Source organism: Salvelinus fontinalis, chromosome 18, assembly GCF_029448725.1.
Source record: "Salvelinus fontinalis isolate EN_2023a chromosome 18, ASM2944872v1, whole genome shotgun sequence".
NCBI lineage: Eukaryota > Metazoa > Chordata > Actinopteri > Salmoniformes > Salmonidae > Salvelinus > Salvelinus fontinalis.
The window spans coordinates 40,539,534-40,565,419 of NC_074682.1; the positions used below are offsets into that span (position 1 = coordinate 40,539,534).

At 44.0% G+C, this 25,886-nt stretch overlaps 2 protein-coding genes and 1 long non-coding RNA gene across 3 annotated transcripts in view; all 3 read right to left on the bottom strand.

Moving 5' to 3' along the window:
• Nucleotides 1–1,335: 1,335 nt before the first annotated feature.
• On the bottom strand, nt 1,336–2,865 carry LOC129815509 (uncharacterized). The gene is made up of 4 exons (XR_008753439.1): nt 2,806–2,865; nt 2,677–2,703; nt 1,993–2,015; nt 1,336–1,671 (listed from the first exon to the last, which is right to left on the bottom strand). It is a non-coding gene; the product is annotated as an uncharacterized LOC129815509 (long non-coding RNA).
• Nucleotides 2,866–3,925: 1,060 nt separating this feature from the next.
• On the bottom strand, nt 3,926–11,629 carry LOC129815511 (proliferation-associated protein 2G4-like). Its single transcript, XM_055869399.1, has 12 exons — nt 11,288–11,629; nt 8,959–9,087; nt 8,435–8,540; nt 7,291–7,360; nt 7,047–7,203; nt 6,802–6,880; nt 6,338–6,416; nt 6,069–6,202; nt 5,793–5,887; nt 5,577–5,704; nt 5,291–5,344; nt 3,926–5,208 (listed from the first exon to the last, which is right to left on the bottom strand). The coding sequence occupies exons 1-12, from the start codon at nt 11,370–11,372 to the stop codon at nt 5,143–5,145; spliced, it is 1,182 nt and encodes a 393-aa protein (XP_055725374.1). The 5' UTR covers nt 11,373–11,629; the 3' UTR covers nt 3,926–5,142.
• A 928-nt stretch (nt 11,630–12,557) lies between these two features.
• LOC129815510 (receptor tyrosine-protein kinase erbB-3-like) overlaps nt 12,558–25,886 on the bottom strand; it is a 44,548-nt gene continuing 31,219 nt past the window's right edge. The window contains exons 21-28 of the mRNA XM_055869398.1: nt 25,429–25,578; nt 25,076–25,151; nt 24,790–24,936; nt 17,057–17,154; nt 16,652–16,819; nt 16,397–16,456; nt 14,592–14,868; nt 12,558–14,308 (exon numbers count right to left, since the gene is read on the bottom strand). Coding sequence (XP_055725373.1) covers nt 13,419–14,308; nt 14,592–14,868; nt 16,397–16,456; nt 16,652–16,819; nt 17,057–17,154; nt 24,790–24,936; nt 25,076–25,151; nt 25,429–25,578 — 1,866 coding nt within the window. The 3' untranslated portion in view covers nt 12,558–13,418. The remainder of the gene's footprint in view (nt 14,309–14,591; nt 14,869–16,396; nt 16,457–16,651; nt 16,820–17,056; nt 17,155–24,789; nt 24,937–25,075; nt 25,152–25,428; nt 25,579–25,886) is intronic.

Here is a 25,886-nt window from a genome sequence, read left to right on the forward strand (position 1 = left end):
GCTGACTCATGCACTTTGACATTGATTGTGGCAAGAGAGGCCAGTAGATCCCTTGATGTTACCCTGGGGTTCTTAGAGACTTCTATGAGCATCTTTCAGTCAGTTCTTGGGCTGAATTTGGTGGGAGGACTTGTCCTAGATAGATTGCCAGCGGTCTGGAATTTTCTCCATTTGTAGATGAGCCGTCGGACAGTATAATGATGTACTTCAAAGAAATCCATGCTACTCAATTATTGCACCCAGACTGCTTGCCCCACCAACGAGGGTCTGCGACACCAAGGGCTAAAATAGATGTCGTTCCTATTTCTGAAGCAGATCGCGCTGCAAGTCCTGCCTCTTCCATCTCCGCATTGGTTTATAGAAGAAGGTACCCACGTGCCATCTCATTGGTTATACCCACGTGGATAGTCGTGGTAATACAATGAAAGTTTAGATGCGATCACCATATAATTTAAACGATGAAAAAGCCTGGGAGGAGAGATGACTGGAAACGATTCGGTTGGCCGTTTTGTGTGGATTAATTGTCGGAGTAGAGATCCTTGTGCATTTCAGGTAAAATAACTCAATGTTTATATCCCAGGACAAATTAGCACGCAACACCAAGCTAGCTAAATAGGACAAATTAACGTTAGCAAGTGCAAGCTAACTAGCTAAATTACCATACATGTTCAATGCTTTTCGACCTGTCCCCAAATTAATGTAATTGGTTCAGAGTTTGTTTTGATATTTTAACCTGCGTGTCGTGATCGCGGTGTGTGGGGGGGGGAATACATTATGCACGATAGCGCAGCCGGTTTGGGCAAGGTGTTAAGAGTCGTAGCTGATTGCCCATGTCGATATTGACGCCGCCACCCTGGACATCGGCCATATCCTGTGGTTTTCTTTAGCAGGGTAAGCATCCAAAACGACCTACTGTCGGGCACAAGTGGACGGAGTTAATCTTCTCAGAATGATGCATTTTGGGACTTGGAATTTGTTTAGTGGTAGACATGTTCCCATTAGTTTGGCAACGAAGTCCACTAGATAAGAACTCCAAAACCGACATTCCGTTACTTTTGATCTAAACCCTAAGCCATTGTATTTATCGTAGTAATACTAAATGACGTTTGACCCCCCCCCCAAATCTACCTTTAAGTAAACTCAAGAACCTGAAACCATATCAATACCCAAGGGCATTCATACTCTACAGCTGTAGGTAGTTTGAACCTAAGTGTGCTGCAACAGGATTTCAAGAGTTGCCTCATTCTCATAACATAAGGATTTTACTGTAGGGCCAACACATGTGGTGCATGTGGCTTGAAAGACATGACAAATAAATTAACAGGGAGAAATGTATTTAGTAAACCAAAGATTTATTATGGTCTTTACAACAAATCAGCTGGGCAGATGTTACAAGGCCAGACTTAAAAAACTGAAGATTCAATTCAGGTCTTCCTTGCCATTCTCCAGTAGTTGTCAGCCAGCAGCCATTTGCAGAGTAGAACACTGGGTAGCCGGGATCTGTCCTTTACACCATTGCAACGTTTGCTTCAGACTACCACGTTCAGCTCTTGGCACATCATGGACTGCAGACTTCAGTCACCAGAGGGGGCTTGGAGATCACAGCTGTAGGGAATGGATGGGCCAGTCTACTTAGACCTCTGCCTCATCTTTCGCCTTTTACGCTTCAGCCTACAGAAGAGAGTTTCAATGAGTGAACAGCACTACATTACATGCCAAACTACTCAGCCATATCAGTTGAGATTGTTAAAGTCCCTACAGTTACTTTGCACTGATTAAGTCTCCACCGGTACTAAATGACAAAAAGTGTACACCCAGAACAGAATTGAGCCTGAAATTGTACTAAGCATGATTCTCATAGTCAAACTCAAGTCCAGCCAATCTTGCAGTGTATCAATTGCTCTGTACACAGAAGGGAGCACCATGTTTGGCTAATGACAACTTGTACCATTCATATCCAACATATGAATTAAGGCAATGAATGATTCTTACCTGCGCATACGCTTCTTCCTCCACTGTAATACAAAAAACAAACGTGTCAAGTGAAAATCCACATTCAAAACATGCAGTTAAGTTAAACATGGCACTAGAAATCACTAACATGTTGCATTACTGCAGTCTACAAAAAGACATCAAAAGCAACATTGCTAGTATTTTGCATGTGCCACTGGGCCGTTTAACTACACAGAACAAAAATAAACGCAACATGTAATGTTTGTCCCCACGTTCCATGAATTGAAATGAGCCAAGAAAGCTCAGCTAATTTCTCTCATTTTGTTGACATTCGTGATTAGCATTTCTCCTTCGCCAAAATAATCCACTTGACAGCTGTGGCATATAAAGCCTAAACATTATCAAACATGTGGGCGGGCAGGTGCCCCTGTCCAGTCATGTGAATGCCATAGATTTGGGCCTACTTAATATTGAGTGAACTCCGCAAAATGTGTTGAAATTGTTGCGTTAACATTTTTGTTCAGTAACGTTATATATATATATATATATAGCTAGCGCCATGGACGAGGCTAACGCTGCGACAAAGACTATCCTACTAGTACCAGTTAAGTTCTAAAATAAAGGAAGCTAGAAAAAGGTTCGTCTAGCGTTAGCTAGCCACTGACGAGTAGTGACAATGAGCCAAACAAAAACCCGCCAATAAGTTGATATTCGTCAATTTACCTTTGCTCTCATCTTGTGGAGATGTGTCTGCAATAAAAAATATAATAAAGTTGTTAGATGCAATGGATACAAACTATTTATTCCAGATTAGTTTGGATTCGTTTCGGGATAGCGTACTATAAGACTTACCACTAAAGCGAGGACACCAACTTGAAAGAGGATGTGACGAAGAAAGGGGAGGGGCTTTATAGTGCCAACGCAAAACTAACGTCATATTAAATTGCCCCTTGCTCAGCTCAGTGCTCACTGGGAGATGTAGGCAGAAAGGGTTGAACATAAACGAATATTTTATGTTGCAATTACGCACCTGTGCTCAGGTATGTTTAGTTTGTCTACAACCGTGTAAGACTATGGATTCAGTTTGTAATAGAAAGATTGAGCAGACTTAAGCCATAAGACTAACAAAATGGCCACACAGACTATTTGCATTGACCCTTCTATTTTATTTTGTAGTTTTGCACTGACTGTATGCACACTTTACTTTATGTACACTTTACTTTATGTAAATAGAGACAAATATATTGATATTTTTTTTTTAAAATATTGATAAAAGTCACCTTGTCCAAAAGATTTACATGGCTATCAAAACATCATGCCAGGGTAAGCCTACATGAAACAGCCCTTATTTTAAGGGTTTCTAAAATCCCCTGAGAACATTTTACAGTGGAAAAACAATTGGAACAATTTCCATTTGACTTTAGATTTTATGGGTATTGTCTCACCTCCACTGTGGGGCTCTATTGTAAACATGGTATTGTCACTGACCTAAATCTTACTTACTTTGTGTACTTATTTCTATTTCTCATGTTTTTTTTCTACTTGACTTAATGTATTATTCATAGTAATACTGAAATTGATTACGGCATTGTTGGGAAAAGGCAAGCAAAAAAATACATTTTACTGTACTTGTGCACAACTTTAAAAATGTGAAACTTTCCATCTATGTAATTTTCCTTTAGAATCTCATCAAGCAAATCAAACACAAGTTTAAAAACTCTGTGAGCAAGTTATTTTTCACCACACGAAACATCTGCGGTCCTCCTTACAGATATATAATCAGAAAAACTCTGATCATAGTGAAACTGAAGGTCCAGGGACCCGCAGATAATATAGGATTTTCATCTGTGCCCTATACAGTCCATGAGTTGTGCTCTGATGGTAGAATTGTGTTCCATTTTGTTTCATAGAGCAAAAGCATCCATTGAAGAATAGTGGAAACTACATTTAAAAAAATAAAAACACAAGGCACTGGTATCATAAAGTTTATTGAATGTTTTCTTCATTTTCTGAAAATAAAACAAAAACACAGGGAATCTGTATGTTGATTTACATGAACTCTTTGTGCATGTCTGAGCTGACCAAATTAGGCTACATGGGGAGATTATTCTGATGGCTGGCTTAAAAAAACACTTGTATGCAATTACATCAAAAATGTGTGCAAAGTTACCACAGAAAAGTAAGCTAACTAATTACCTGTCACTAAAATCATTCTACTACAACTGTTGTCAATGTAGCTTTGCCAGATAATTATATATCTTACTTAGCAGAATAATGGGTTTGCATTAAATATGATTTCATGCAGTTCTGAATGAAGACACTGTTTAAAATCTCCACTAAAAAGTTTCATATGTTAGTAGATGGTTGATAAAAATGAGGTATCGTTGAAAATAAAAACCTATTTCTAAAATTGTTTGACTGAAAAACAGCGCACTATTTCCTAAAAAAATCCCCTACCAGGCTGGCAGTAAATGTAGCAGGGTTCGTTCCCATAAACTATTCAGGTGTTGGTGCGAGAATTCTGTTCTCTAACCGTTCAATTCTGTCATGTTTGAATAACTAACACTTTAACCAAATAGGATTCTAGGCCAAAAGATTTGAGGGGCTAACTCAGTCTCCTTCATGTACAATGAAAGTACCAAGTCAGCTTATCAGGGTTTGGAATTATTACAAAGTGTGACTGGCAACCCAACATTATTTTACAACAAATATAATCCAGTTTAAATTAAAACTTGATTTATTTACTTTTTTTTTTAATTTAGAAAGTTTATAAAACTTCACCTATAGATGGCAACCATCCTGAAGTCAGGTAGCTACATCACCTAACAATAAGGTGTAAAAACACTGCTACAAAAGGTTATTTATCCATCATATTCCAAAAATGTGTTTCCCCAATCTCATATTCCAGTTAAGTATCAATGGCAAATATGTTGTTTACAACAACGTGTTACACAGATGTGACTCTTATTCAGAATCAACTGAATGATGTGGGACACAATATTGTATTTTCAACAGATTTGAGATCTATCAGATTCATTCAAATGTGCCATATGCTAGAAAAGGGCATGAGGGTCAAAAAAAGCTAACAGTTGGGGAAGATTTAGATTCACTTTTTAAGTTTCCATTCTTTGGGAGGGGTGTGAGTGTGTGTGTATGCATGTGTCAGGGTGTTAGAAGACAGGTAGCCATCTACTCTGCCACCTTTTTGCTCTCCTCAGTTGGCTGTCCAGTAGCGGTTTCCACAGTCTTGGAGGCCTAGGAGAGAGGAAGGAGGGCACCAATAAGAATGGAGAGAGCGAAGAGTGTATCAACGTAATTTGTTTTTCTTATCAAATACCTTCTTTTTCTTCTTCTTCTGTGTTTTGCGACTAGCTGAGCTCTGCAGTAGAGTCTGGGGGAGAGAGAGGGATTGTTTGTTGTTAATCATGAGATTTCTTCAATGGAAGCCACAACAGAGCTAGCAAGTGTGGAAATATACCGGTCAAAACCTCAGATACCATCTCACAGTTATCTAGTTTAGGCTCTGAGGTGCAAATCCCTGTTCATGAATAGTTATTAATGTAATATGAGCAGTGAAGAGCCTTTCAGGTTGCCTGGGGCTCTGGGCTGGGAGCCTTACTTACCCTCAGCTCTGCGTCCTGCACTTCGTGCTCTGAGTTGTAGAGCTCTGGCTCAAAGGGTCCGCTGGTGATTCTATGGGGGCCGTTGGCCATCAGCAGCACTGTGAACTTAAACTGGGCCACAAACTCTCCTGAGAGACAAAGTGAGAGATGAGACAGGTAACTCGAAACAGAAGGAAAGAGCACAGAGGATAGGAAAAGACAGATGCAGAGACTTACCCTCCTTCTCGTTGAGCACACTGAAAGGCTGAAGCAGCTCGTGTTTGGCACACTCGACCACGCCCAGGCGGGCTTTAGCCTCATCCTCAAACGCCCTGAGAGGAGAGCAACAGGACAGACCCGTTAGCTGAGGAGGTTTCCAACAGACATTCAAAGCACCTGACTCAGCATCAGAGATGGTTGATGATTTATTTTTAAATAAGAGTATGGTCTTGATATGGGGTTGGTTATAACATCTCTCTGACACTTCTAATGTGCTTCCATTTGGTATCCTACCTGAGAGTGAAGGGCATGGCGTCGAAGCGTCGCTCCACCTCACTGAAGAACATGCGGGAGGTCTTCATCTTCAGCCCGTACTGCTTACTGGGGTCCCTCTTGTAAATTGTGGTCCTCTGGCCTCCATCCCTGGCCTGGGTATAGGAGCATAGAAACATTGGACAGTCACATTTAGCCAGGTAAGAAATGTAAAGGAAAATAATTAGGGGCTTCTTAGGACAGTTCATTGGGGCAGTGAACAAAAAAATAAACATCTCCCTCTCCCTTACCTTCCCTTCACCAGTACTGATCAGGACATCCACAGCGTAGACCTCGTGCACCTCAAACTCCGCCTTCTCATGGTCCTTCCTGCAGACGGGCATCAACAGTAGCCAATCAGAGCAACTCACACAACTCAAAGCTTTCAGTTATCATTCAGTCTAAGTGTCCTCCTGTCTGTCTTTGTGGTATTGCACTTTGTCAAAGCACTATTCTCTGGGGCGGCAGGAATTATTACAAAGTGTGACTGGGGCGGCAGGTAGCCTAGTGGTTAGAGTGTAGGACTAGTAACAAGTAACCGAAAGGTTGCAAGATCGAATCCGCGAGCTGACAAAGTAAAAATCTGTCGTTCTGCCCCAGAACAAAGCAGTTAACCCACTAGGCCATCATTGAAAATAAGAATTTGTTCTTAACTGACTTGCCTAGTTAAATAAAGGTAAAATAAAAGTGTTCAAGTGCTCGGATATTAATGTACCTTTGCTGGTCTGTGGGGTTCTGAATGATGGTTTTCTCTCCATCGATGATGTGCTGCTTCAGCTGATGAGATAACATACCTTAAACAGAAAGGTACCAAAAAAAAAAACATTGCAACATTTTTCTCCCTACATTTGACTGTTGTCACACAACAGTAAACTTCATACGTTAAAGGTCAGATAAAACTGTTGATTCACTATCTTAGACCCATGAACCAGAGTCAACTTAACTAGTGAAGGCACTCACCCTCAATGGCCGTGCATTTGAATGACTGAGCAATCTTGTTCCATGCCTCCGTCACCTTTGAGTTCTGGTTGCCAGGCTTGACAAGGCGTAGGGCTGCCTCCGCACACATGTGAGCTGCATTGATCACATCAGCTTTCTTCCCTGTCACTGGAGCCTCCTACATACATAGGGCAGAGGTGGGAACTTTAAGCCTGTTGCGATGAGGGATCAAAAACCAAGTCATAAGGTCATACAAGGTACATACCTTAGTAGCTCCCACAACAAAACTATGAGCTACATTAGAGATGAAGCCGTCAACATGGACTCCAAGATCACTGCAGAAATAAAGGGGGCAGTGATGGAAAGGAAAAAGGAGAGATGAAAATGTGATAAGTCATGAGGAAAATAGAAGTGCATCAAACATTCAGAATTCTTTCTGCCAGGGGTGTGAATACTTATGTAAATGAGATATTTCTGTATTTCATTTTCAATCAATTTGGAAACATTTCTAAAAACATGTTGTCGTTATGGGCTATTCTGTGTAAATAGGCGAGAAAAACATATATTTAATCAATTTTGAATTCAGGCTGTAACACAAACTGTGGAATAAGTCAAGGAGTATGAATACATTTTGAAGGCACTGTATGTAATTGTGTAAAAGGACTAGATGAGATTATTATTTCAATGTTGTGTTCCCAAACATCATATGGGAAAGACGTCAACAAAAAATACAAGGTCAGACAATTACGAAAGAATCGAATGTGTGTGATTATATTACGGTGAGTGAGGATATGCTGAGGGTAAGTTTTGTTACTGGTTTGTTCATGTTCACCTACAACAATACTGCAGCGGGCTCAATGTATCTCAAAGACAGCAACACTAGCAATTTCATTCATGGTGGAAGGACACACCCAGGATTTTGTTATAGTAATGAAAAAGATTACTTTTCAGATTCTAAGAATGGCACAGCCATACAGTACCACAGCATAAGCTGGCATTTAACCATTAGTTGGGTCTTAAACACATTACACTCACAATATTCCAAACAGTGACATTCTTATATATTGACACAAAACAGGAAAGGTAGGGTCAGAGAGATGAAGACAAAAGTGGGCAATTCAACAACTAAAATGAAGAGGCTTGTTCAACTATGCAATGGCCAAAGTGACAATTGAACACCAATGCCAGATGAACAAGACATTTAATCCAATCATTACTTAGAGTTTGCCACATGACAGATAGACATAAGGCACACATAGACATACAGAGAGACGAGACCGAACAGAAAATACAAGCCAACAGCCAAGCATCAGATGCATGAGAACACAGCACACAAGATGACAGACGAGAGGGGTACTGGAGACACACAGAGTGATGGGGGCCACGTTACTGCAGATGGAGGTTCCTACATTTTGACCAGGTCCCCATCTTTAAGTGTGTAGTCAGGGTCACTCTTCAGGGGAGAGAAGTGGCAAACACAGTTATTGACTGAGACGCTGGTAGGGAAGGCAATGCCTGGAAAAGGGAAGAGAGAACCACCAAATCTTTAATTGAAAATAATCTGTAGTGTTTGTGTGAGAGACCTGACTGATGTCAAATTACCTCACTATTCTTGCCCCATATTACTCATCATAGTTCTGTCATCTCACTGGCATATTCAATGACCCATCCCACATTCAGGCCCATTGTGAATGTGTGGCATGGACACATGCAGACTTCTGCCACAGGCTGAACTGATCAGGCGATGTTTCTAATTTGGAAACAGTATGACAACACACTGACCCACTCACGAGAAAAACCACTGCTTTGAACCACCTGCCCTTCATAAACAGCTATGGGAGACAGGGCAAACAGTCTTATCAGTACAGTAAATAGCACCATTCCTCTTGCACTTCTCACCCATCCTTATCTCCCCTCTATCCCAGCCCCTCACCTTTCTTTAAGTCTTTCTCCTTCCTGAAGACCTTGCCAGTCTCGACCATGATGTGGGCATCTCCCTTCTCACACAGGTTGACGACAGAAACCCCTGACTTGGCCGCCTCAATCACCACACGCAGGGCCTCTGGATAACAGAAGAGAGGGCGGTCAGGGGACTAGGAGGTGGAGCGGTATCAGACAGATGAGGTCAAAAAGATTAGAGTGTAGAAGTGAGACCAAAGATGTCATTATTACATTCAATCACACCATATGCGTTCTCTATGAATAAGACTACCCATTATGGTTGTATTATGTCATGATGAATCAGCAGCCATTTAACTAGTTTCAATGTCGGGTTATGAGTCATAACCTAGGGACTGAGGCCAGTCTCTGAAGTCCATAGCTGGAAACCAGCCAAACATCCAGTGCCAAACATTCAGAAAGTATTCTTACCCCTTGACTTTTTCCACATTTTGTTGTGTAAGAGCCTGAATTAAAAAAATATATAAAAAATTGAGATTGTGTGTCACTAGCCTACACACAATACCCCATAAAGTCAAAGTGGAATTATGTTTTTAGAAATTTGTACAAATTAATTAAAAATTAAAAGCTAAAATGTCTTCAATCAATGTTTACTCAACCCCTTTGTTATGGCAAGCCTAAATAAGTTCAGAAGAAAAAAACGTAAGGTGCACACTCACTGTGTGAAGTGTGCTTTTTGAATGACTACCTCATCTCTGTACTTCACACATACAGCACCTATTAATACTTAAAAAAAAAAAATGTAACCTTTAACTAGGCAAGTCAGTTAAGAACAAATTCTTATTTACAATGATGGCCTACACCATCATAGGTTAGTATTGTGGAGTAACTACAATGTTATTTATCCATCCTCAGTTGTTTTCTCCTATCACAGCCATTTAACTCTGTAACGGTTTTAAAAATCATCAATGGCCTCATGGCGAAATCCCTGAGCGGTTTCCTTCCTCTCCGGCAATGGAGTTAGGAAGGACTCCCTGTATCTTTACAGTGACTGGGTGTATTGATACACCATCCAAAGTGTAATTAATAACTTCACCATGCTCAATGCAGTGTCGGCTATTTTTATTTTTACCCATCTACCAATAAGTGCCCTTCTTTGCGAGGCATTGGAAAACCTCCCTGTTTTTTGTGCTTGAAATTCACTACTCGAATGAGGGTCCTTACATGTAATTGTATGTGTGGGGTAGAGATGGGGTGATCATACATTTTTCTTGAACATAGTGAGTCCATGCAACATATGACTTGTTAAGCAAATATTTACTCCTGAAATATTCAATATTTAGGTTTACCATAACAAAGGGGTAGAATAATTATTGACTCAAAACATTTGTTTTAATTTTTTTATTACATTTGTAAAAGTCTCTAAAAACACAATTCCACTGACATTGTGGGGTATTGTGTGTAGATCAGTGGCACATGTCAATTTAATCATTTTTAAAATGCAGGCTGGAACACCAAAATGTGGAAAAGTCAACGGGTGTGAATACTTTCTGAAGGCACTGTAGCTAACAGTATATCCGTTAGACCTAAATTTCACTTCACTTGGAACAAGTTGCTAAAGTTAAATAGCTACCTACCCACACAGCTGGCTAACTATCAAACTCTGTTGTTCCAATTAATCTGTTAGTCAGGCAACACCATATAGCTACAAGTTGTGTGGTTGACATGGAAACATAAACGCAGTTATCCTGAAACTGTGAATTAGCTAGCTAGCTATGATTTAGAGTAGCTAGCAAACTAGCCACATCTAAATAACTAACAAATAAGGTGGTTGGTTAGCTAGCTTGCTCGCTCGCTAAACTCGACAGCTAGATGTCTGATGTGACTGTAGATGATTTAACAGTTAGCCTACGTTATTGACAAAATAACCGCGTTAACATTGTTCACAAAATAACGTTCACGTGAAGTCACCTTGCTAGCACCAAGTTACTAGACAACTAGGACTGGGCCCCATTTCCATTCCACACGTTTCTAAAACTGCGACTAGTATGTCAAAGCACATGGCTGTTGGACTGTGCCTTCTTAGTCATTGATTGGGCTTGTTCGACAGTACATGCGACTGCCAAATGGCTGATCTCCAACATCACCTTGCATCATAAATAACGACTCATTATTATTTGTAGATCAGTCAGTCAGTCACAATTCACCCACGACACATTCCCTATTTTGACGCTCTCGAACAAGGCCATTGGTCTACGTCTACCTGTTATGGTGACTACACTGTCACTACGGGCTGTGTGTACGAAACGAATGGCATGCAGAGTAGGTCACCTCATTTCAAGTCATTCCGATCGGACACTTACGGTTGGCGATGTCACCTCCCATTTTGTACTTGGTGACAACCAAGTCCTCCACGATGGTCTGTTCTTGTTCTTCGTTGTCAGACATCTTGACAACGGCTCTCTTTACAGCAGTTTTCCCGATATGTCAAGCTCCAAGACCTACACACAACCAAAACTCCACTCCACTGCTAAAACCCAGCCCCCTCATCCCAGATTATACTCCCACCTTCTTCCTACGTAAGAACAAAAAACGTCCCAACAACCATGCCGCCAAAATGAGAAGTTAAGCTTCGTGGTTTAGATTGTAGTTTTTAATCCCCTTCAAGTTACTATACCTATACACTTAGCACCACATAATAAACTACATTTTACACATTCATCTACATCCACAACATGGGTTGCGTTCCAGGTCGTCTTTTTTTGTATTGGCACTGTGAAGGAGCACCACCTTTGCTGCGAGTATAACATGCCAAGAAAGGTTATAATCACTACTGACTCAAGTAGTAAATATTGTGCAAAATGTGGGAGACACATCATCATCCTAATCATCATATTCTCCGGTGACTGGAGCAGTCTATGTTCTGGAGAAGAGTCCTTTAGATAGACGGAAAATTATTAGGTGGTTATCATCAATCCAGACAACACGGATCACTCAGACTCACTGAACACGATATACGGAGAGAAACCCCATCCCAACAGGGGGCCTTTGCTGCCTTTGTCAAGACAAGTTTCTACTTTATAATGTGATAAAATACAAATACCACATGATCATCTGCTTTGAGTTAAGTTTATGTTTATCATGGAAATGGGAATTTCAGCACTGTGCCATTTATTTTGATGCCCTAAGGGGAGAGGGACATTTATGTGTGTCTTACAAGTAGGCTAAACATTTGAAAACATTCTGATTTATTCGATATTCGAATATGGTAAAAACTGATTTGGTTTCTGAAAAGATAAATGAATGAAGAAGCACTGGACTGGAGAGCTAGGACAAAATTACAGTAGGTGCACGCACACTGCCCAGGTGAGGAAACAGTCAGCCTGAGGCATGGATTTCAGTACCAGAGTGCATGCTGCGCTTTTAAGCATGGATGTTGTTTCTGGTGTTGAGCTCTAGTAATCTGCTCAAACCAACTGCAATAAAGATGACATGGAACGTGCCCATTTATTTCTCAATTACCCCAATAAATGGGACTGTCAGAAGAAACAACAAGACCAGCACAATATAAATGAATTAAAGATCTAGTATCAACAAACTGAATGAGAATTATGTCCCCCTGATAAAAAACAATTATGTACATTCTTCAAAGATTTTTATTATTTTAAAAAAGCTAAAAAAATATCACTAAAAGGTAACATTAACATATTCAAAACATGAAAATACAAGTGAAAAAAGACATTGTACAAATATTTTTTTTCTTCTTATAAGTAAACACAAATACAAAGCTTGTAATCTGGCCATTTCATTTAGTGCCTCCCTCACTCACAGTGCCTTCCACTTGTAATACAGAAAGAAAACATCCCAAAGCTTATGTTATTATGGATAAAAACATGATCAATGTAAACCTGTAACAGACACATTAAAGATACAAACATAGAGATTCTGGGTTCGAGTCCAGACTCTGTCGCAGCTGGCCTTTACCGGGAGACCCATGAGGCGGCACACAATAGGCCCAGCGTCGTCCGGGTTAGGGGAGGGTATGGTCGGCAGGGATGTCCTTGTCCCATCGCGCACTAGCAACTCCTGTGGCGGGCCAGGTGCAGTGCATGTTGACACGGTCGCTAGGTGCACAGTGTTTCCTCCGACACATTGGTGCGGCTGGCTTCCGGGTTAAGTGGGCATTGTGTCAAGAAGCAGTGTGGCTTGGTTGGGTTGTGTTTTGGTGGACGCACAGCTCTCGACCTTCGCCTCTCCCGAGTCCGTACAGGAGTTGCAGCGATGAGACAAGACTGTAACTACCAATTGGATACCACGAAATTGGGGAGAAAACGTGGTTAAAAAAACATATAAAATATGTTATAAACATGCCACACATATTTTTAATATTGGATGGCTTTCTCCCCTCCCCTGGTCCTTCATTGATTTCAATTGGCATGGAAGAGCTACAGAGGCGTCTATCCTCTTCAGCGCCAGTGAGGGAGGTCCACTTCCCTATGTGTTCACAGCGTTAAGCTTCAGGAACAACCTGCTCTGCCAGTAGTCTGGATTGTCAAAGGAGCAATCTCCGCCACTAGGCTCCCCTACCCCTGCACGCACTTTTACAAATGCCCCCATCCCTGTGTGCTCACCCCCCATGCTTCCCACTGCACCTTCACCTTCTCTCTGCACATTCTCGTACTCCACTGGGTCCCCAGCTCCAGGGGCGGCCAGGGAATCCATGTCCTCGTACTCATCCACCTCTCCCTCTCCTCCTCCTTGCATCCTCAGACCCTCCCTGCCTCGCAGAGCCTGCCGCAGCTTGGGCTGCCTGTTAGTGTATTGATAGTCGTCCTCTTCTACGTATTCTACTACGTATTCGTCGTCCTCCTCTTCCTCCACCTCTCTCTCCCCTCTCATCCACTGTTTAGGCGTAGCTCCAGGATGCGGGACATCTCGTGTTGGGGGATCGTCTGGTCTTTCAATGGCCTCTGGTCCAACACTTAGAATATCCATGTACTTGTCTTCCATATCAACAGAGCCCCGTTGCTCTGTGTTGTCTGAATCAGAGTTGAGAGCAGGGAATTCATAGTCCTGGTGTTCTTCATTCTTGGTTTGGCCTCCCCTGTTCTCCCCAGCTGATGTCCTGTGCCCCATGCACTTTGAGTACTCTGTGTCCGGCACAGAAGAGCATTGCCTCTTGTTCATCTTCAGCCGCTGTGGGCCATCTTTGGAATGTACAGGTTGCTGCCTGGGGGGGAGATACATAATGGACGCCTGTTTGTTCATGTACTCATATTCCTCACAGGCACTGTCATGGTCCTCTGAGGGTCCTGATGGGTATGAGGAGACCTTGGACGTCTTCCCGCGAGGCAGGGTGACCTGGGAGCTAAACAGTAGGGTCTCTGTGGAGAAGAGGGACAAGAGAAAAAGGAGTGAGTAAGGTGATCCAGAGATCTGAAATGATCTGAGTACTCTTGCAATTAATACTGACACTCATATACTCAGAGTTATAACAATACCATGCAACCATCCCCAAACACGTCATGCAAAACCATATACACTTTTTATATGGCTTAATGAACATTCATAAATGCAATATGTTCAAAAGACAGAAACTCAAAGATAGATGTTTCTATGCATATTGTGTGGTATGTTGGTTTCCGTCATCTATCTCTGGTATATCACCTCTCTCTGGGCTGTCACCCAGTCCGGGGAGCATGTATCCACTCTGGTCCTTATCCCCCTCTGTGTCAGGGGAGGGGGTCTCAGATGGCCCCCCTGACATGCTGTCCCTCTGGGACATGTAGGCACTGTCCTCCCGATGCCGCTTTCTCCGCATGCTGCCAGCCAATAAAAAGTATTCGCTCATCTCCAGCTCTACCACAGTGCCCCGCCCTTCAGAACTCTCTGACATGGTGCGGGCAGAATTGAGGCGAGAGCGGGACGCTGACGGCCACACCATCTATACAGGGGTATAATGCAATATGAGTGATCAATCCTATAGGATTGATATAGGGTGGAAGATGTGTTAGCATGTTCACGTTTTCATGTACACTACTGTTCAAAAGTTTGGAGTCAATTAGAAATGTTCTTGTTTTTGGAAAGAAAATTTAAAAAAATTGTCCATTAAAATAACATCAAATTGATCAGAAATACAGTGTAGACATTGTTAATGTTGTAAATGACTATTGTAGCTGGAAACGGCAGATTTGTTATGGAATATCTACATAGGCGTACAGAGGCCTATTATCAGCAACCATCACTCCTGTGTTCCAATGGCACGTTGTGTTAGCTAATCCAAGTTTATCATTTTAAAAGGCTAATTGATCATTAGAAAACCCTTTTGCAATTATGTTAGCACAGCTGAAAACTGTTGTTCTGATTAAAGAAGCAATAAAACTGTCCGTCTTTAGACTAGTTGAGTATCTGGAGCATTATCATTTGTGGGTTCGATTACAGGCTCAAAATGGCCAGAAACAAAGACCTTTCTTCTGAAACTCGTCAGTCTATTTTTGTTCTGAGAAATGAAGGCTATCCATGCGAGCAATTGCCAAGAAACTGAAGATCTCATACAACGCTGTGTACCACTCCCTTCACAGAACAGCGCAACTGGCTCTAACCAGAACAGAAAGAGGAGTGGGAGACCCCGGTGCACAACTGAGCAAGAGGACAAGTACATTAGAGTGTCTAGTTTGAGAAACAGATGCCTCACAAGTCCTCAACTGACAGCTTCATTAAATAGTACCCGTAAAACACCAGTCCTTCTAGGCAGAGTTGCAAAGAAAAAGCCATGTCTCAGACTGGCCAATAAAAAAAAAAGATTAAGATGGGCAAAAGAGCACAGACACTGGACAGAGGAACTCTGCCTAGAAGGCCAGCATCCCGGAGTCGCCTCTTCACTGTTGACATTGACACTGGTGTTTTGCGGGTACTACTTAATGAAGCAATTTCTCACATGGAATAGCCTTCATTTCTCAGAACAAGAATAGACTGATGAGTTTCAGAAGAAAGGTCTTTGTTTCTGGCCATTTTGAGCCTGTAATCGAACCCACAAATGATAATGCTCCAGATACTCAACTAGTCTAAAGACAGACAGTTTTATTGCTTCTTTAATCAGAACAACAGTTTTCAGTTGTGCTAACATAATTGCAAACGGTTTTCTAATGAACAATTAGCCTTTTAAAATGATAAACTTGGATTAGCTAACACAACATGCCATTGGAACACAGGAGTGATGGTTGCTGATAATGGGCCTCTGTACGCCTATGTAGATATTCCATGAAAATATCTGCCGTTTCCAGCTACAATAGTCATTTACAACATTAACAATGTCTACACTGTATTTCTGATCAATTTGATGTTATTTTAAAAATGGACAAAAAATGTGCTTTTCTTTCCAAAAACAAGGACATTTCTAAGTGACCCCAAACTTTTGAATGATAGTGTATCTTTGTATGCAAAATGGTCATGGTTCATCTCCAGTGACTGACCTGAGGGTTATCCAGTCCTGGGGTCATAGGCAGGTATCCAGTCTGACTGCTGTGAACACCCTGAGGGGAATACAGAAATGGGACAGGACAGGATGGGGATTAGAGGAAAACAGGGTAACCAAAAGGTGGTTCGATCTGCCCATGTTACATAGATACGGGCCAGGGGTTTTCCTAGATAGGTCACATCGTCCGGAAAAACTCGTGGCTCCTTGTGTAGTGTATGAATATGGAGAGATGCCTCATATGAGCCCTCACCCTGTGACTGTCCATTCCTGAAAGTCTCGAGAGACTCCTGGCCTGTGACCGGTAGAGAGGGGGCGTGGTGTCCTCATCCTGGTCCTCCTGCCCCGCCTCCATGTCATCCAGCTTTGTGCTTCGTTGGTGAGATACATCTGAGGGAGAGTCTGATGGGCTGCATTTCCCCTGGTGGAATGCAACTTCAGTCATCATAATCATAATCTTCAAAATCTCCAACAACATCATTATTATCCTCATGAGCTGACATTTGGTTTGGATGAACAAGAGTGTGACTGTTAAGTAAACAGCACAGTCTTTGGACTGTAATGACTGGCATTTGGGAGTGGAAAAGCACATTCTTAGCATTTAGATTTGTAGGGCTACTGATAACTGATTTCTTCCAAAGATGGCATTCTGTCTTACCTTGATCACAAGGTACCTCGGTGGGTCCCTGGCCATTCTGGTAAACTCATTGGCCAGTTCCTTGAAAGTGGGACGGACATTCTCGTCAATCATCCAGCCTGTAAATTATAATAACGCCACGTGAGTCCCATTGAAAATAAAGTGCCAGTTGTTTGTGTATTCTTTATCAACTATACTTTCAGATCAAAACTAATTATTTCAATGTAATACATCCAGTGTACTCTAAGGACACGTGGGTGAGGACATGTGCAGCACAGTTCTGGACATATTGTAGCCCGTTTAGGCACCTGGTAGATGCGCCAACAAAAAGGGTGTTAGAATAGTCCAGACGGGATGAAATGAAGGCATGTAGGAGTCGCTCAGCTGCAGGTTGTGATCGCATAGGTCTTAAAACTTCTCTGGGATATGTGGGAAGGTAGCATCCCACTTGGCCAAAAGCCAGAAAAAATGTAGCGCGCCAAATTTAAAAATATTACTATAAAAATCAATCTTTCATGAAATCACACATGAAAGACACCAAAATAAAGCTACACATGTTGTGAATCCAGGATTTACGGGGAAAGCACACCAAAAAATTATGTTAACTCAGTACATAGCCACAGCAAAAAGCAGTAGTCACAAAAAGCAGAAATAGAGATAAAATTAATCACTAACCTTTGATGATCTTCATCAGATGACACTCATAGGACATCATGTTACACAATACATTTATGTTTTGTTCGATAATGTGCATACTTATATCCACAAATCTCAGTTTACATTGGCGCCAAATGCCTCCAAAATATCAGGAGAAATTGCAGAGAGCCACGTCAAATAACAGAAATACTCATCATAAACTTAGATGAAAGACACATATTTTACATAGAATTAAAGATACACTTATTCTTAATGCAACCGCTGTGTCAGATTTCAAAAAAACTTTACGTAAAAAGCACACCAGGCAATAATCTGAGACGACGCTCAAAAATAACAACATTTCTCCGCCATGTTGGAGTCAACAGAAATACGAAATTACATCATAAATATTCCCTTACCTTTGATAATCTTCATCAGAATGCACTCCCAGGAATCCTAGTTCCACAATAAATCGTTGTTTTGTTCGATAATGTCCATTACTTGTCTAAGTAGCTACTTTTGCTAGCATGTTTAGTGCACATGTCCAAACGCTCGCGCAGATGCAGGCGAACTCGGACGAAAACTTCAAAAAGTTATATAACAGGTTGAATAAACTGGTCAAACTAAGTAGAAAATAAATCTTCAGGATGTTGTCATCATAACTATCCAATAACGTTCCAACCGGAGAATTCCTTTGTGTCTCTAGAAGTTATGGAAAGCAAGACGATATCGTTTGGAACGCGCGTGACCAGGAACTGGCATTCTGTCAGACCACTGACTGAAACACCTCCCATCCGGCTCAACATCACAGCAGAGGCTTCATTCCACGTTCTACAGACTGTTGACATTTAGTGGAAGGCGTAAGAAGTGCAAACAGATCCATATCTTACAGGGAATTGAAAAGGCGATGAGTTGAACATCGACCAGCCTCAGAATTCTCACTTCCTGTTTGGAATATTTCTCAGGTTTTTGCCTGCCATATGAGTTCTGTTATACTCACAGACATCATTCAAACAGTTTTAGAAACTTCAGAGTGTTTTATATCCAATAGTAATAATCATATGCATATATTTGCATCTGGGACAGAGTAGGAGGCAGTTAACTATGGGCACGCAATTCATCCAAAAGTGAATATGCTGCTCCCTATCACAAATAAGTTTTAACCTGGTCTCACGCCCTGACCTTAGAGAGCCTTTTTATGTCTCTATTTGGTTTGGTCAGGGTGTGATTTGGGGTGGGCATTCTATGTTTTTGTTTTCTATGATTTAGTTTTCTATGTTTTGGCTGGGTACGGTTCTCAATCAGGGACAGCTGTCTATCGTTGTCTCTGATCAGGAACCATACTTAGGTAGCCCTTTCCCTCCTTTCTTTGTGGGAAGTTAACTTCACGTTTTTTTTGGATTGTTTATTGTTTTTGTCAGCGTCATTTCTAAATAAAAGGAATATGTACGCTCACTACGCTGCGCTTTGGTCTACTTCTTACGACGGCCGTGACAGAACTTCACCACCACCAAAGGACCAAGCAGCGCGGTAAGGGGGAGCAGCGTTTTCAGGAAGACTGGACATGGGAGGACATCCTGGACGGCAAAGGATCCTGGACATGGGAGGAGATCCTGGCCGGAAAGGATAGCCTGCCGTGGGAGCAAGTGGAAGCATTGAGGAAGGCGGAGGCAGCGAGTAAAGGGGCCCAGCGTTACGAGGGAACACGGCTAGCAAGGAAGCCCGAGAGGCAGCCCCCCCCCCCAAAAAAAAAAATTGTGGGGGGCACACAAGGAGATTGGCTGAGTCAGGTTGGAGCCCTGAGCCAAATCCTCGTGCTTACTGTGGCGAGCATCGTACTGGTTAGGCACCGTGTTATGCGGTGGAGTGCACGGTGTCTCCAGTGTGCGTTTACAGCCCGGTGTGCTACATCCCAGCTCCCCGCATCTGCCGGGCTAGGGTGAGCATCCAGCCAGGATGGGTTGTGCAGGCTCTACGCTCGAGACCTCCAGTGCGCCTCCATGGCCCAGTGTATCCGGTGCCTCTGCCAAGAACCAGGCCTCCAGTATGTCTCCCCAGCCTGGTGAGTCCTGTGCCTGCTGTCAGAACCAGGCCTCCTGTATGTCTCCCCAGCCTGGTGAGCCCTGTGGCAGCTCCACAAACCAGACTGCCCATACGTCTCCACACTCCAGTGATGATCCATGGCACGAAGCCTCCAGTGATGATCCATGGCATGAAGCCTCCAGTGATGATCCATGGCTCGAAGCCTCCAGTGATGATCCATGGCAAGAAGATTCTAGTGATGATCCATAGCAAGAAGCTTCCAGTGATGATCCATGGCAAGAAGCCTCCAGTGATGATCCATGGCAAGAAGCCTCCAGTGATGATCCATGGCAAGAAGCTTCCAGTGATGATCCATGGCAAGAAGCCTCCAGTGATGATCCATGGCACGAAGCCTCCAGTGATGATCCATGGCACGAAGCCTCCAGTGATGATCCATGGCACGAAGCCTCCAGTGATGATCCATGGCACGAAGCCTCCAGTGATGATCCATGCAACGAAGCCTCCAGTGATGATCCATGGCAAGAAGCTTCCAGTGATGATCCATGGCAAGAAGATTCCAGTGATGATCCATGGCAAGAAGCCTCCAGTGATGATCCATGGCACGAAGCCTCCAGTGATGATCCATGGCAAGAAGCCTCCAGTGATGATCCATGGCAAGAAGCCTCCAGTGATGATCCATGGCACGAAGCCTCCAGTGATGATCCATGGCACGAAGCCTCCAGTGATGATCCATGGCAAGAAGCCTCCAGTGATGATCCATGGCAAGAAGCCTCCAGTGATGATCCATGGCAAGAAGCCTCCAGTGATGATCCATGGCAAGAAGCCTCCAGTGATGATCCATGGCACGAAGCCTCCAGTGATGATCCATGGCACGAAGCCTCCAGCAACGGTCCCCAGTCCGGAGCCTCCAGCAACGTTCTCCAGTCCGGAGCCTCCAGAGACGGTCTCCAGTCCGGAGCCCCAAGCGATGGTCCCCAGTCCGGGGCCCGCAACGACGGTCCCCAGTCCGGAGACTCCCACGACGGCCTCCAGTCCGGAGCCTCCAGCGTCGGCCTCCAGTCCGGAGCCTCCAGCGACGGCCTCCAGTCCGGGGCCCGCAACAAGGGTGCCCTGTCCGGGGCCCGCAACGAGGGTCCCCAGTCCGGGGCCCGCAACGAGGGTGCCCAGTCCCGGGGTCCGCAACGAGGGTGCCCAGTCCCGGGGTCCGCAACGAGGGTGCCCAGTCCCGGGGTCCGCAACGAGGGTGCCCAGTCCCGGGGTCCGCAACGAGGGTGTCCAGTCCGGGGCCCGCAACGAGGGTCCCAGCACCAGAGAGTGAGCCAGTGGTGGAACGCGGGGTCTGCGTACCGCACCTGAGCCGCCACCACGGATAGATGCCCACCCAGACCCTCCCCTATAGGTTCAGGTTTTGCGGCCGGGGGGGGGGGTACTGTCACGCCCTGACCTTAGAGAGCCTTTTTATGTTTCTATTTGGTTTGGTCAGGGTGTGATTTGGGCTGGGATTCTATGTTTTTGTTTTCTATGATTTTGTTTTTCTATGTTTTGGCCGGGTATGGTTCTCAATCAGGGACAGCTGTCTATCGTTGTCTCTGATCAGGAACCATACTTAGGTAGCCCTTTTCCCTCCTTTCTTTGAGGGAAGTTAACTTCACGGTTGTTTTGGATTGTTTATTGTTTTTGTCGGCGTCATTTCTAAATAAAAGGAATATGTACGCTCACCACGTTGCGCTTTGGTCTACTTCTTACGACGGCCGTGACACCTGGCAATGTTCCGTAAATGGACATATTAAAACTTTGGTCATACTCTTGATGTGGGCATCAAACGAGAGCTGACTGTCAAATATCACACCCAGGTTGTCAACCTGACTGGAGGGGAGGACCTTGACACCATCAATATTGAGGCTGTAGCTGCTGATGTTGTTGATGATAGTGCGAGTGCCAATCAGGACGACCTCTGTCTTTTTGCAGTTGAAGCTCAACTGCATCCATGCCCTGATGTCCTGCAGGCAGCTGACCAGGAGTGCAGTGGGCATTGGAAGTAGGGATGCAGAATAAAAAAATAAAAATAAAAATAAAAATCTAATTTAGTGTACCCTGCGTGCACAACCCATGTGGAATTCCAGGTCTCTGGCAGTGTTTCGAACTGCCAATCTGCGGTCATGAAGACCGAGTTAATCTCAGCCTATGCTGCCCTTCAGTCCTTTGACTTTTTGGCCCTGGTGGAGACATGGATCACCCCAGAGAACACTGCTACTCCAGCTGCTCTTTCATCATCTGACTATGTTTTCTCTCATAGTCCGAGAGCATCTGGTCATCACGGTGGTGTCACAGGTCTACTCATTTCTCCTAAGTGGAGATTTTCCATCTCCTCACTTGAATTCCATAATGTCACTGTTACTTGTCCACTCAAGCTTAACATTATTGTAATCCATTGCCCACCAGGTGCCCTTGGAAAGTTCCTCAATGAGCTTGACACCTTGATAAGCTCATTTCCTGACGATGGCTCGCCGCTCTTCGTACTTGGCGACTTCAACCTCCCAACGTCTGCCTTCAATTAATTTCTTTCCAACTCTGTTTTCGTCTCTCTTTCCTCCAACCCGAACCACAGCCCCTACCCAGATGGTCATGCGCCGTCGCAATCTTCGCTCTCTCTCTCTCTTTTCAACTACTCTCTCCTCTTCTATCCTATAATCTCTCCATTCTGCTAAATCCTTCTCCATCCTGTCTCCTGATTCTGCCTCTTCATCCCTACTCTCCTCCCTTTCCGCATCCTATGACTCGCGCTGTCCCCTTTCCTCCCGGCTGGCTCTGCCTTCACCTCCTGTTCCGTGGCTGAGTGACTCATTGCGAGCTTACAGGACAGGGCTGCGGGCAGCTGAGCGAAAATGGAGGAAACTAAACTAATCCTTTCACTCCCTCCTCTCTATCTTCTCTTCCTCTGTACTTGCTGCTAAAGCCACTCTACATTTCAAGATTCTGCCGCTAACCCTCTTTTCCACCTTCTTAATCCACTACCCCCTCCCCGTCCCCACTCTCTCTCTGCGGACGACTTTGTCAACCACTTTGAGAAAAAGGTTGACGACATCAACTAATCTTTCACTCAGCCTATTGAGTCCACTGATCTCACTCACACAGAACTACCCTACAAGGTGACGTGGAGAGGATCTGTGTCTGCACCACGTAGTCTCACTAAAGGTGTCCCCCAGGGCTCGGTTCTAGGCCCTCTCCTCTTCTCTCTATACACCAAGTCACTCGGCTCCGTCATATCCTCACATGGTGTCTCCTATCATTGTTATGAGGATGATACTCAACTAATTTTCTCCTTCCCCCCTTCTGACACCCAGGTGGCGACACGCATCTCTGCGTGCCTGGCAGATATCTCAACTTGGATGTCGGCCCACACAGGCTCAATCTCAACAAGACGGAACTGCTCTTCCTCCCGAGGAAGATCTCCCCGCTCAAAGACCTCTCCATCAAGGTTGACAACTCCACAGTGTCGCCATCACAGTGCAAAGACCCTTGGCGTGACCCTGGACAACCCCCTGTCATTTTCTGCAAACAGCCAAGCATTGACCAGCTCCTGCAGATTCATACTCTACAACATCCATAGAGTACGACCCCACCTCACACAGGAAGCGCCGCAGGTCCTAATCCAGGCACTTGTCCTCTCCTGTCTAGACTACTGAAACTCACTGTTGTCTGGGCTCCCCGCTTGTGCCATCAAACCCTTGCAGAACGCTGCAGCCTGCCTGGTTTTCAACCTTCCCAAGTTCTCTCATATCACCCCACTCCTACACACACTCCACTGGCTTGCAGTTGAAGCTCGCATCCACTACAAGACCATGGTACTTGCCTACGGAATAGCAAGAGGAACTGCCGCTTCCTACCTTCAGGCTATGCTCAAACCCTACACCCCAACCTGAGCACTCCATTCTGCCACCTCAGGTCTCTTGGGAAGCTCCGGCTCCAAGCTCCTCTCTGTCCTGGCACCCCAATGGTGGAACCAGCTTCCCCCTGAAGCTAGGACAACAGAGTCCCTGCCCATCTTCCAAAAATATCTGAAACCCTACCTCTTTAAACAGTATCTTAAATAATCGTCCTCCTCACCTCAACCCCCCCCCCCAAAAAAAATACGTAAAAATTAAATAAACATAACCAGCACTAGCACTTGAGGCACCCCCTGTCGGACTACAACTGTGTGTGACCTACTAGAACCAATGGCTACAAACTTGTAGCGATCAATGAGATAGGACCTGAACAAGTTTAGGACAGTGTCTGACAGGCCAAGGGGCTTCTCCATGCAGTTTAGCAGGATGGTGTGGCTGAGCGTGTTGAGTGCTGCACCGAGGTCCAGCAGTATGAGGATGCTGGCAGCCCCAGAGTCAGCATTCATGAGAAGGCCAATAGTGACCATTACCATGGCAGTCTCAGTGCTGTGTCTAGCTCTGAAACCCAACTGGAAGGGCTCAAGTAGGTTGTAAGTGGCCAGATGGTTTTGGAGTGGGCCAGAAACAGCTTACTCAGTAAGGGCAGGTTGGAAATAGGCCTGTAGTTCTGTAGGTTGTCAGGGTCAGATCCAAGCTTTTTAAGTACTGGTGTGACTGCGGCCAGTTTGAGCTGAGGAAAACATCCAGTGGTAATAAACTTGTTGATCATTTCTGTGAAGAAAGGCTCCAGAGCAAGTAAGCAGGTCGTCACAAGGGAGGTGGTGATAGGGTCAAGTGAGCAAGTGGTGGGCTTCATTGTCCTAACCAGCTTGACTACATCAGCTGCAGTGACTGTGGTGAAGGTGGAGAACCTTGACTCAGGGAGGGTAGGACTCAGTAGCTCAACTACTGGGGCTGGAGAGGGCAGGATGGTGTTATTCATGTTTTAAATTTTGCTTTGGAAGAAGCACAGGTATTGATTGCACCTTTCTGGGGAGGCTGAGGTAGAAAAATTGTTCACAAGTTGGAGGAGCTTGCTCACAGTAGATAACAGCACCCGGGAGTTACCACTGTTTCTTCGGCAGAGTGGGTAGAGGGATAAATAGGTATATTGGTATTGAGGGTGAAGGAGAGAGGGTGGTCACTCACACTTGACCATGACCATGTAGACATCTATGGTGCAGATGGGTGGCTGGGAAAGACGCTCGCCCTTCTCCAGAAGGTCTGGCACTTCTTGTGGACGCATCGCCGAGTAGGGCTCCGCCCCGTATGACATCATCTCCCACACTGTCACTCCTGCAAGACAGAGAAATATAATAGACACTGTAAAATTATGGTAACTCAACATACACACAAGTACTTTGAACTTACTTACCATTGATATAAAAGTCTATAAAAGCACATGAAACCCACACACAAACACACAGTGACTCACCATAGCTCCAGACATCACTTTGATGTGTGTATCTGCGGAACAAGATGCTCTCCAGAGCCATCCATTTAATGGCCGTCTGTGGTGAGAGAGACAAGACAGGGAACTATGTCACCATGAATTACATCGAGTTCAAAGCCTGTGGCCATTGGAAAAAAACACCTATTAGTTAGTGTTCATGGCAGCAATACAAAACACGTATAGAAACAGGGCATTTAGCTAGTCAACATCTCACTTAAGACAAATGACAGCAGATGCTTCTAGCCAATTTTGAGCAAAAGATAAATAATAGGCTGAGACATTATCCATGTCTAGTTTTTCCATGTGACCTAACGAGGAATTCAACACACATTCACCTCATTGTAGAAGTACTTTTTGTCATCGGGGTAGAGCAGGTCTGTGATGCCGTAGTCAGAGATCTGGACCATGTAGTCACTCTTCAGGAGCACGTTACGGGCTGCCAGGTTTCTGTGGACCATCATGTGTTCCTCCAGATAGTACATACCCTGACAATGGAGAGCACACACACCTCGGTCACATACACAATCACACACACACACACACCTTTATCACATACACTTCTGTCATATACAGTGCCTTCAGAAAGTATTCACACACTTGACATTTTACAAATGTTGTTAAGTTACAAAGTGGGATTAAAATGTATTTAATTGTCCTTTCTTTTGACAACAATCGACACACAATCAATCCTCTGTAATGTCAAAGTGGAAGAAAAATGAAATGATTAGAATTACCTATGGCAGCGGTTACAGCTGTGAGTGTTTCTGGATAAGACCAAGAGCTTTCAATACCT

Bases quoted from the DNA above. Each gene is read 5' to 3' on its own strand.
- LOC129815511 (XM_055869399.1), bottom strand. From the start codon at position 11,372: ATGTCTGACAACGAAGAACAAGAACAGACCATCGTGGAGGACTTGGTT. The intron at 6,417-6,801 runs GTACATTAATAT...GCCCGTCTGCAG, and splicing joins AACCCCACAGACCAGCAAAG to GAAGGACCATGAGAAGGCGG. The intron at 6,203-6,337 runs GTAAGGGAGAGG...TCCTATACCCAG, and splicing joins TCAGTACTGGTGAAGGGAAG to GCCAGGGATGGAGGCCAGAG.